Here is a 12,761-nt window from a genome sequence, read left to right as displayed (position 1 = left end):
GAACCAAGCCACAGAAAAGAGGCAAAACTCTAGATATGCCACCACATGCAGTTCAAGTGACAATTAAACATAAAAACTTGAGTTCAATTCAATTGCATTTGAGAGGATGTTGGAGTCCTACATCGATGACAAGGAGGAGCCAAGCCAAATTGACTTAACCCATTTTCTGAAAACAACATCTGAAACTCCCAATCAAAGAAAAAGTTCACAACCTCCATTGTAAAACCAAGATATAGTTGTTGGCAGTACATCAAGTCCCCTGGCCTGCATTTAATCAATTCGCTAATCAAACATCTACGTGTGGAATATTAAGATAATATAAATAGGATTTTTCTTATCTAACCTAATCCATCATGTACCCAAGACACATAATACATTATGTATGATAGAACCTAGATATCTCATATTTATGTTTTGAGTTCGTGATGGACCGAATCTAAACAAAAATTTCTCCAGGTAACATTTGATATCCCCATAAATATAAACCAGTGCATTATCTTCTAATGTCAACCAAAAGCTTCACCGTGTAGCTCAATTCAAGAAACAAGTACTGTTATTGTGCACAAGCATTTCAGAAATAAGCATCACTAGCATTCATTATGTTATTCTGGTTCAACTAAAGCAATGTTAAATGAAGGATACCGATCCAACTCTGTATGTATGTTAGGCACAATTCAATGGTCAATCTGCTTACTTGATTATGCACATAAGAAACTCAATGGCTTTTACTGAAATAAATCATTTGCGAAAAAAAAATTCAAATGAATTCTTATGCAATAATGTATAATTTCTATTTTTTTAAATAAATTCTTTTTTAAATTAAAATAATTGATTTATTTTTTATTTTATATATGAAAAATAACGAAAAAAAATTGTTTGAATTAAATTTTTGTAATATTTTAATTTCCAAACACGAAGATTCTATTTTTTTAACAGAAAATGCACACAAGATAGGAACAACACACTTCCCTTGATGCCATATGAAACTGATTCATTGTCGTAAAAGAAAGGAAAAAATAACACAATGTTTGAGGTACACATATGGCTTTGGAATTCGGATCTAATAAGAATGTGGCTGCAGAAAGAAGTAAAAGATAAAACCTATAGATAAATCAACGTTTCATTGTCTTTGGAGTCCACGTCGGATAACAAGAGGAGCCAAACTAAATTACTTTAAACTATTTTAGTGGAGACAATTCTAAATTTAATAATTTGAACAGTTTTTAGCACCGATAATAAATCAATCTAAAAATCTCTGATCAATAATTCTTCTAATACTTATTTTTTAATATAAAAATTTTATTAACTATTATTATAAATGGATTATATATGATATATTTTATAAATTATTAACACACGTTTAATAATTTTAAAGATATTTGAAGATAATTTGACATACTTTCTTAGTAACAAAAAAAAGTGTTAATCTAATCTTATTGAGTTCTTTTTTTATATAAAAATTAATTATTAAATGATTAATGTTTATCAATTATCACATGAAAACATAGTTATTAAACCTAGCTCAAAACTTGACTTGGCTAAAGGACTGGGTCGATGGATTGCTAATTCAACCAATTGATCAACAGTTCAACTCATTAAAAAAAATAAATTAAATATATATTAATTAAATATTACACTTATTAATATACTTAAATATGTTTAAGCAACTAAATTAAATAGGGTAATGATTCATTGGGTCAGCGAGTCACTCGTTCAGCCACCGGACCATCTAAATTTTCTTGATCAACTTCTTATCCGGTTCAATGGAAAAATTGACTCGATTTTGTCCTTGAGTCCCAATCAACTCGCTGGGTCAATCACGATTTTATAACGATGCATGAAAAGATTTTTTTTTTTTTTAATTGCATTTAGCTATATAAATTTGAAGGATATTTTAGTCTATTTAAATTCCAAGCAATTAATGGACTAAGACCTAGTCAAAATAGGTGTAGGTTTTTATAGAAACCAAACATCTTTGGGTCAAATTTCATGGTCATCTTGAACCATATCAACGGTTACCAATTATTTTATTAAAAGCAAAATTTAAAATTTCCATAGCCTCCTTCAATAATATCTAATCTACATCCTTATCAATTATTCATCTAATACATATTTATTTATTTTTAAATAGGGGACAACGAACACTCTTATCTTACTTTTTAAGAAAGTCAAAAAGGAAATTCTTATCTAAAATTGATTCATCATAAATTTAAAATAAAAATATATAAAACTTGTACATTTAATGGGTGGGTCCAATCATATATCTTGTTTCTTGGATATATAATAGACTAAGTCTAAGAAAAAAAAAATCTTGGTCGAAAAGCCGAAGGAGTCCTATTTTACAAGATTGTAGATTAAGAGGGTGTTTGTTTAACTAGCATCTAAGTTTTAAAAATAAATTAACCGGTCTTTTTATACCATTTTTTGGACTTATAACCCAATAATAATAATAATAATAATAATAATAATAATAATAATAATAAGCTGAAAGAACCAATTTTTCATTTTAATACTTATAAATCATATATTTATAAACTAATTTAAACAAGTATTTTATCACATTATTCTCCTTTAATTTTAAAAATTTCATTACAAATTTTATTTAATATCCTTTTTAATCATTTTAATAATAAATATGCTTATAAATTATTTTTTTATTGAATATATTAATTATTTATCAGTTACTTAAATATATTGTTACGAAACATGTAACTGCTTAAAATTTTAAATACTTACAAATTCAAATAGGTTAATAAGCTAATTTTCATAAATAAAGCCAAATCCGCTCTGAGACACTTAAATGAAATAAGTAAATATAAAATCCCATTACAACTTATCATACTCTTTGCCAAGGTTAATGTTAATTACTGCATACCCTTTCTTACCCAGACGTCTTTCCATCGAATGGGTCACCCCCTTGACCAAGACAATATTATTAGTTATGTGACGTCCAGGTGCAAAGCTAAATTGTTGTTCACCGATCAGAGTTGACGTGCATGGCTTCAACTTATTTGAAATATCGTTCATTATGATCTTTTATCCCATGTTAATCGGCCTGAATTGTGAAATAGATTTTTGGAGATTTAACTGTGGGAATAGGTACCAGGTTAGTCTGATTTAATTTGCATCTAAAGTCCTAAAAATTAATTGAAAAAAAAAAAGTCAAGTCCTAATGTTAATTTTTCAATTCTATTTTAATTTGAGGACGGCTTCATTATGATTCTAATTCAGTTGAAACAATCCAATGATTGTGTTTACACCAAAAAAAAATTATTTATTTATTTATTATTTTTAAGTCTAAGAATTAATTAAATTAATTTTTTGTGAGATTAATTTAATTAATTTTATTTTATTAATTTAATAAATCCATGGGCTAAGATAATTAATAATTAGATATTTGGTGATTATTGTATGGTTATCTAAAAGAAGGGAGTTAGTAGCAATTCCAAGTAGTTCCAAAGAGCGGGTAAGTAACTACTGGTAATTACAGAATATGGTAAAGGGTCTTCCTGATACCTATAAGGAAGCTATAAGAGTCAGATATGTTATAATGTTAAACCCTTCAACACATCAAACAACAATAATTCAACCAGACTCTAGTAGTCTTTTATCTTTATTTTATCAGTTTTTATTTTTTAAAAGCTCTTACATTTAATTTCAAGTCTTGTACTTTCCTTTTAAGCAATCAAAGCATTCAACTTCAATTCACTTGCCTTTAATTATTTGTTATTCGTGAGATTGATGAAGCTACGTATAGTAGAGTTAGTTTCCATAATCATTTGATTCGAGAAGTCAGAGCGCAATCCCAAGTGATATACTCAGTATCTAGTACGCTCGCACAATCGTAAGCCATGAGACAAGTGCAAAAATAGTGGTATGGATTGTTGAAAATGAAACTGTGTGAGAATGGATCCCACTAGATGTGCCAAAAATTATTTGCTAATTTTTGGCACGCCTAGATCTCCTACATAGTCAATACATCATTCTGCACCAATTTCCATTGTTCTTCCCCAAAAATTAGCAAACAACTTTTGGCACGCCTAGTGGGACTCATTCTCACATAGTTTCATTTCAACAATCCATACCACTGCTTTTGCAGGCAACACCATGCCTCTAAAGACTAAAAGTGTTCTTGGCAAAGAAATTGCCAGTCTCAAGACACGAAAGAAAGTCCTATTGCAAAAGGCCTGAATGTTCAAATTCCTTTTATGGTCAAATGCCTTTAAGGGAGGTCAAGCCCTTAAGAAGAAGAAATTCAAAATCCAATTGTTATAAAAACTGTACGTACTTTGTCTACTGACGCAGTTTGGAGATTTGCAAACAAATTCTAGTTCATTGGAAACTCTTGCATCAACCATCACTAGTGTTTTGATGAAAGACATGGAACAGTGGTTAGAAACTCTTAACCAATAAGTGGAGAGAATTGATGTAAGTCAGGTCCCTAGGCCAGCGAAATCTGACATGGCATCCAAAGGCACTAATGAGCTCAGGGGACAATTTCAGTCATGTACCTCCCACGACAGTGCTGAGGGAAGCCGTTTTAGCAGTGAAGAAAGATATCAGCCATCCCACAAGAGAAAAGAACAGATGGCTAGCCAAACAAGAACACCAGTTTAACCTATCCGCCCTAATGGCAAAACTGTTGTTCCCACCCAAGTTGTCAGTAATACTAACCTAGTCACTCACCCTAGTATTTATGATGCAGAAGCAGTTGCAAGTCCTCATGTGGTACTAGCTCTCTAGCTTTAGTAGGTACAAATGGCCCAAGTGTCCTTTGGCTCTTTTGGCTTGAGGGGCAACAAATTTAGAGGGACTACAATGTCTGTTGTGTAGATACCTCAACCAATACTAGCACTTCTACCTCAGGTACCAGCTGCATCCCTAGTGACTATGGATGTTGTTAGAGATGTTATGCAGGAGCTGTATGGTACTGGCTTTAGGCAAATTAGCTAAGCAGAGCTCCAGAAACCATATCCAGACATTATTGACAGGGAGAACCCATATTCAAGAGGGTACTACATCCCAAATTTCAATATCTTTTCAGGAAAAGATGCATAGTTGACTCTGAAACACATAGCAAGGTTCACCATCCAATATGCTTAACTGGTGAACTATGAGAATTTTGCCAGTTACAAGCTAATTTAAGTTTATTTGTCCCTTGATTTTAACAAAACATAAAGGTTTATTTGTCCCTTGATTTTATTAAGGAAAAATTATTTTTTAATTTTTGTATTTTAATAAAACTAATTATTTGATCTTTACATTTTAAGAAATACACTATTTTGTCCTTTTATTTTGTGTCCGTTAAACTATTTAGTTCCTCCATCAAATTTTCTGTTGTTCATACTATCCAAACTGTTATTTAATCCTCATATTTTAAAAAAACTAATTAGTTGATCTCATTATTTTGAAAAACATTATTATTTAGTCCCTATATTTTAGTAAAACTAATTAGTTTATCCATATATTTTAAAAAATACAATATTTTGAAAAATATATTCTTGAATAAAAATATAAATTTTGTTTTGTGGAGACCAAATTTAAATTTACAATTTTGTTTAATTTTCAATTCCTTAGATATCATTTTCGTGTTTTTTCTATTAAGAAATAATTTTCTTTTATTATTTAGAAATTTAAAGAAACTAATTAACTTTTTTGTATAGACAACTTGCATTGTTTTTATCAACAAATGAAAATAAAGAAAAAATGAAGGGGAGAAGGGTGTGGGTGTAGAGAAAAAGAAACATAAAAAAAGAGAAATAGGGGAGGATAAGAAAGAAATATGAAGGAGAAGATTAAGGTATTTCAAGTATAAAAAAATAATTATAGGACTAAATAGTTAATGTAATCAAATTACAGGGACTAATTAACATATATTTCCAAAATAAGAGAAGACATTCTTACTATTACCATCTTTCTAAACCTGTAAATAATAAAAACTATATTATATAATATAACACGATATATTAATAAACTACGTTACATTCAATCTAAACAGGATAAAGGGCCAGATTGTTTATTTTAAATATGCATACATAATTGAGAACAATTCTAGTAATTATTCTTAATTGTTATTATAAACTAGTTAATTGCTGTGGGATCAAAAGCAAATGAGAAACCTAACTCTAGTACAAAAAAGTTTTGAAAAAGCAACAAATGGTATAGCTACTCTCAAGGCATTTAGATAAATAAAGCAATCGAAGAGCCAAGAGACGCCCTAGCAGAAACCTACTTGGGAAGACAAGAGGCGAACAATTTTTCAGAAACACGATATAAAAACAAGGCTAGGCCACATCTTTTATTTTATAGTATAAAAACTGTTCATTTCGTATGGATCTCACCATCCCTCCAACAAGTATAAATTCAAAGGAAGCAGCCAAGACAACAAGGGTAAAATGCACAACAGGCAACCATAAATGTTTAGAGAGAGCCTGGCAAGAGTCATCTGCACCATAGCCAGTTAAGGCCTCACAAAAATAACACCACAAAACAAAACAATACAGCCAAATTAAAAAGATTTTAGGAATCATTGAAGAATACCGTTCAAAGAACTGTACAATTGTGGATTTTTTTTTTTTTTAAACAAGCCAAGTGAAAGGTTTAATTACTGGAATCAAACAACAGTACATCACGGAGGATAGATGGAGGAGAATAACCCCAAATATCCTTATTAGACAAAGAACCAGCTGCCCTAGCCAACACGTGAGCAGCTTGATTCACTGATTTTTTCACAAAACAGCAGCTAATAGAAGCAGAAGAGCCTATTATCATATCATTAACTATTTCACCAAAATAAGAAAGATCCACTGCTGAACTTTGCAAAGCTCGAACTAAAATAAGTGAATCTGATTCGATAATGACATCTTGGTAGAAAGATTTGAAATCAAATCTCCAACTTAAGTTATATCATTTCAAGAATCTGGCAGCTATATATTCTGCAATCGCCAGGCTTGATGTTAGACCGGGTGACTCAATTCCAAAAAGGTTGACAAGACCAGGCAATTGATGACTATCTTCTCCCTGCATAAAAAAGGTTGCAAGAATTGTACAACTCTCAACAAAGAATGGAAATCAGTGAGATAGTCACTGTAATCCACCATCCGTTCTATTTTCTATCAACAGTAAAAATTGTGTTGCTATAAAATAGAACAATGCATCTAACAGATTTACAAGATGAATATTTGGTTGTAATTCTTATGAAATATCAATGACAATGAGAAAGGAAGAGAAATGTTAAATAATGTGACCTGATTAACCATAATTTATTTCCTCCTAATTAATTCCATGCAAAAGTATACAAATTTGGCATTTGTCTAATTCTTTGCTCACTGCCTATTTCTCTATTTCTTTCTTCTGTCAATGTCATTTGCTCAGATTCCTCACTTTCCTACACAAGCAAGCACCTAATCCTATCTGACTTTTGCTTATCAGTTTATCAGTTTTTTATCATAATCCACTTGTACTGTTTTTCTGTTTTAACTTGACAGGGATTTCAATTGGTGCATAGAGGTGGCAATTTGGATTCAAAATTCACAGGTAAAGAAGAGTGCTTACTTGAATTACAAAGTCAATATGAGATTGTCCAGGACCAGTAATTTTTGGTCGAATCCCTGCATAACCAGGCACCAACGATCCATCCCTCAGATTTGGATAGTACTTTCTTATCTCTGGGTAAAATCTCTCTGCACGACTAGCACTAACAGAATAGTCATACCTGAAAGCAACAACACAAATAGCATTTATAATACAAGACAACAATAAAATAAGTTTTTTTTTTTGGCAGATACACAACTAAAAATTTATATTATAAAATTAAAAAATCTCTATTAAAAAGTAATAATTTATATTACACAACTAAAAATTTATGATTTGGGTATTACTTGAGATCTCTTGTTTGTGATTAACTGGAAGAGTGTTGTAGTGGCTTTTCTTGTATAGTGAATTTGATTCAAAGTCTAGCACGTGGTTTTTCCCTCTACACTGGAAGGTTTTCCATGAAAATCTTGTGTTCTTTATGGTAGTTTATTTTTCCTAAATATTTTTGTGCTTACTTACACAACTGTGAGTTTGACCCAACAGTAATGCCATTCCAATCAGCTAGCCCTCACACACCTCTACTATGCAGTGTGTCCCATTTTCCAAATTTGTAAAATGATCCAATTTGCCAAGTTCAATGTCAATTTAGCCACAAAAGTTATTTTTGTGTCTAATTGAGCCTTAGTGTTAAATGCAATAGCCAAATTTGTTTCTATAAAATGCGTAAAAGATGTGCAAAAAATTTACAATGGCCAAATGATCGCAACTAAATGACCTTATCCTCAAAACAAAAGTTGTATGAAAAAAATTATCTTTAAACTTATCCAACAAAGATTCTATATTCTCAAAGCTCTATCCAACTCCAAATTAGAACTACTTTATTGTCTTTAAGTCATGTCTAGCTATGAATTCATCATTAAGTTCTAAGTCAACTAACTTGTATGTCCTTGAATCATGTAAAAAAAATTAATTGTAGTTTCATCCTAACTCATTGTCATATATCCCTTAAAATATATCCCTTAAAAGATAACATGGTGACCACAAAGCCACCTTACACCAATGAGGTTGCTAGTTCCATCCATCCCTCTCCTCTCCTAATGTACTGGGGAACAAATTATCATCCATAAGCTCCAATCTAGAGGATCATTCCATTTTTTGGGCATGCTACTATTGCTTCTTTGCCAAAGATGATTAAGAGATCCCCACAAGTGTAATGATCCGCAATTCTAAGGTAAGGACAAAAGATCCCATCATCGAAAAGAGAGAGAGAGAGAGAGAGAGAGAGAGATGGGAGAAACAAAAGAAATTTGTGATGGCTATGGAAGCCAAGGATATATGATCCTCAGGCAATAACAAGTGGATGTAGATAATCCATACAGAACCCTACAAATCAAGTGTAGGGATTAGCAAATGGCAAATAGATACATACTACATCTGACTCATACAACATAGATGCTACCAACAAAAACTATCGATAAGTTAGAATAAATGTTTATAAATTATAGCGATTAGAAGCTACCAAATAGATCAATATCACTGATTAATACAATCGATAAGCACCGCTAGAATGGGAATTCAATATTACTGCCACTGCACTTATAAACATAATATTTCTATCATACATCAAATATGACATGACTCTCACAACTAAAGTGACCATAACACCATCCATAATTATAAAACCTTTCAGATTGCAATAGATAAGGAAAAACATACATAAAACTAAAACCCCCTAGCAGAATTCTCATACATGTTTCAAATGTACTTTCAGAAGAGTCTCTTAGCTCTACATAATGTGGCTGCTCCCCAAGTCAGATGTGAAAACAACAAATGAGAATGATCTTAGCATTTGAAAGTGTTACCTAATTGTCACAACATTAAAAATCAAAGAGTAGATTATTTCTAGATAGTCTCCTACACAAGGTGTGCTAAGCATTCAATGCAGAATTAAGTTGCCATTGTTTCTAACATAATAGTTAACATGAAAATGGCTCCAAGTGACATAGTAAGAGCGAAAATTAGTCAAAAGAAGGATTACTTATCTAGAAAGCTTGATTTATCATCTACACCATGAACCCACTCAACATCTGGGCCAAACTTAATCTGGCCATCCAAATCCAGAGTAACATGCACTCCAAGGCCTCCATCCTCAGGTATAGGGTATATCAAATGCTGGAAAGGAGGGACTCTAGTATTCGAAAGGGTGAAATAGCAACCGCGAGCATAATGTACTGGAGGAATTATACCACTATTGAGGCCATTAAATCTCCTTGCAAGAGGAAGGGCACTCAAACCTGCAGAGTTCACAACAAGCTTAGGAATAAGGATAAGCTCCAGGGGCAATGGAGACTTTCCATCCCAGCTGTCAAGATGATTGCTTCCCACTATATGAAGATGCAGACGGTTATCCTCAAGATGGCCACTAATGACTGTAGAATTGTAAGAGAAGGTTGCCCCATGACTTTCAGCTTCTCCCTGGACCCAAATTGGTTAAAAAAAAAATCCAACTAACTCTAAGAAAATGAAGGGGAAAAAAAAAAGCAAAAGGGTATTCATTACCATTAAAGACAGCATAAGAGAATGCACATCAACAATCCCAGAAAAAGGGGACAATAAAGCCTTGAGGCATTGCAATTGAGGTTCCATTTTCATGGCTTCAAAACCCTCCAACATTCTCAAGCCATCCACCCCATTTTGAGCACCACGATTCATTAGCTGATACAGGTTTGGAATCTCCGAAGATGAAGTGGCAACTATGAGCTTGCCCGTCTGTTTGTGCGGAATCCCATGTTCAGAGCAATAAGAATAGAGCAATTTTCTTCCCCTCACACAGAACAATGCCTTGAGGGAATTGGGCAGGTAATAGATGCCGGCGTGAATGACTTGGCTATTGCGAGAGCTGGTACCAGTGCCAAAAGTCGAGGCGGAATCCACCACTAATACCTCTCTGCCCTTGAGAGCAAGCTCTCTTGCCACTGCTATGCCCACCACACCTGCTCCTATCACCACACAATCGACCTCCTCTCTTGGTGTGTTTGTAGTTGAAATAGAGCTCAATCTTTTTTTCAAGCTTCGAATTGTGTGCTTGAGCATCTTCTTATTCCTTTCTCCTCCTCCACAACAATCATTCAAATCAAGAATCTGTCCATTGAGTGATTAGAAGATCAGTCTGCTACTCTGGAACATCCCGCCCTTCTTTTTGTACTGAGGAGAGAGAGAGAACCAGTGGGGAAAATGGAAATTATTAGAAAATGTTTTATTATTATTATTATTATTATTATTATTATTTTGGTGTTCTATATAATGTTTTACTTGGATAGTTCTAACCAGCCACTTAAGAGTTGGCGTGCTAACACTGTTTGCTGGGGGAATTGAATAAATTTAAAATAACTTTTTAATCTCAAAATAAAATAATTAATACAAATAAAATTTAAAAATAAATAAATAAATCTATATTATATATAAATATATGATATATTTCTGAATTATCTTTATTTTTTAAATTAATTATAATTATATTTTTATTATTTAAATTAATTTTAAATTTTATATAAATATAAAATTTATTTAGATAAATTTAAAATTAATAATTATAATTATACTTAATTTTAATTAAATATAAAGTTTTATAAAAAAATTAATTAATTAAAATAAAAATTAGTGAATAAAAAATTTTATTAATCTATCTATTATTTACAAAATATTATATATATATATATATATATATATATATATATATATATATTAATAGCTACAAATAAATAATTAGTTATCAATAATGATAATATAAACTCGTCACTAATAATATTTAGTGACAATAAGATACATTACCGAAAATTTAGAAATTAGTGGCTTTCAAAAATTATTATTGCTAAATTTTTAATGATAGAAATTTATTGCTAAATTTTTTATAGTGTTAGAATATAATATATTATCACTAATAATTTTTAACGGTAAAATATTTATTATTAAATATTTAATAATTTATTTTTTAATATTATAATAATTATTGTAAATTAAAATTTTAATATTATGTTAATATTAATTTTACTTATTCTAAAAAATATAATATAATTTTTAATATAATAATTCTATAATTATATATTAATTCATTAAAAATTATTTAATTTATCTTAATAAAAAATATTAAACACGGGATATTATTATTATTAATTTATTTTTTAATTGTTTTAAATATCCATAAAACTATAATTTTAAAATTTTATTTAATTTTTCAAATTATTATAAAAATATTATTAAAAAAATTAACTATTTAATTAATATAATTATAAAAGTATTATTAAAAAATTAAATATTTAATTAAATAAAAATATAACATTAACTAAATCTTAAAATAAAAAATTTAAATTTTTAATCGAATTCAAGTTTAGTGATAAATTTATAGCCTTTTTTAATTATTTATATTTATATTGATAAAAATATATTTTTAATCAAATTTAAAATTTATTTTTATATATAAAAAATTTTTATTTATTTCTTTTTTATTAAAATAAAAATAAATAATTTTATATTCTCAAATTATTGTTCAATATAATAAATTAAAAAAATTTATTAAATACTTTAATGAAATTATTATATTTGCATTTTAATTTTTACTAATTTGTGTAAATAGAATAAAACTAACATTAATTTTACAATTTTAATAAAATCAACTAAAATTTTAAATAAAATTAAAAAAGTGTTTAGAATTTTTTGTTATTAATTAGTCCTATTTTCAAATTAATTTTATTCTTTACATCAATAAAATATTATAATTTATAATTATATTAAAATTAAAAAAAAGACTATTTATAAAAAGTATTTAGACTTTATTTGGATGATTAATTATTTAAAATAAAAATAAATTTTAATTTTATATTAAAAAATAATAAAAATCATAATATTAAATTTAAATATTTATTTATTTCAAATTTTTACCTATTTATATAAATTTTATATTATTATTTAATAGCTAAATGACTAAAAAAATAAAAACTTTTACAAATCTTTTCAGTTTTAACCAAACTTTTTATTAATTTAATCTCAAACTTTAATATTAATTTCAATTTCAGCAATTAATCTAATTGAATTTGTAACAACCCATAAAAAAAAAAATATATTTTGAAAACGGGAGGAGGAAACCCCCCCCCCCCCCCCCATTTCTCTTCTTTCCCTCTCCTTCCCTTTCTTCTTCTTCTTCCTTTCTCCGGTGACCGGCCGGCGAC

At 29.6% G+C, this 12,761-nt stretch overlaps 1 protein-coding gene across 1 annotated transcript; it reads right to left on the bottom strand.

Moving 5' to 3' along the window:
* Positions 1-6,508: 6,508 nt before the first annotated feature.
* On the bottom strand, positions 6,509-10,784 carry LOC110641410 (L-2-hydroxyglutarate dehydrogenase, mitochondrial). The gene is made up of 4 exons (XM_021793110.2): positions 10,096-10,784; positions 9,575-10,011; positions 7,555-7,714; positions 6,509-7,020 (listed from the first exon to the last, which is right to left on the bottom strand). The coding sequence occupies exons 1-4, from the start codon at positions 10,627-10,629 to the stop codon at positions 6,907-6,909; spliced, it is 1,245 nt and encodes a 414-aa protein (XP_021648802.2). The 5' UTR covers positions 10,630-10,784; the 3' UTR covers positions 6,509-6,906.
* Between the last annotated feature and the right edge of the window lie 1,977 nt (positions 10,785-12,761).

Source organism: Hevea brasiliensis, chromosome 14, assembly GCF_030052815.1.
Source record: "Hevea brasiliensis isolate MT/VB/25A 57/8 chromosome 14, ASM3005281v1, whole genome shotgun sequence".
NCBI lineage: Eukaryota > Viridiplantae > Streptophyta > Magnoliopsida > Malpighiales > Euphorbiaceae > Hevea > Hevea brasiliensis.
Note: the sequence above shows the minus strand (reverse complement) of the source record. Positions and strands in the feature narration are given on the sequence as shown.

Excerpts from the sequence above, each read along its gene's own strand:
- LOC110641410 (XM_021793110.2), bottom strand. The coding sequence starts at position 10,629 with ATGCTCAAGCACACAATTCGAAGCTTGAAAAAAAGATTGAGCTCTATT. Across the intron at positions 10,012-10,095 it reads CTCTTATGCTGTCTTTAATG|GGAGAAGCTGAAAGTCATGG; the intron begins GTAATGAATACC and ends ATTTGGGTCCAG. Across the intron at positions 7,715-9,574 it reads AAATCAAGCTTTCTAGATAA|GTATGACTATTCTGTTAGTG; the intron begins GTAATCCTTCTT and ends TGTTGCTTTCAG.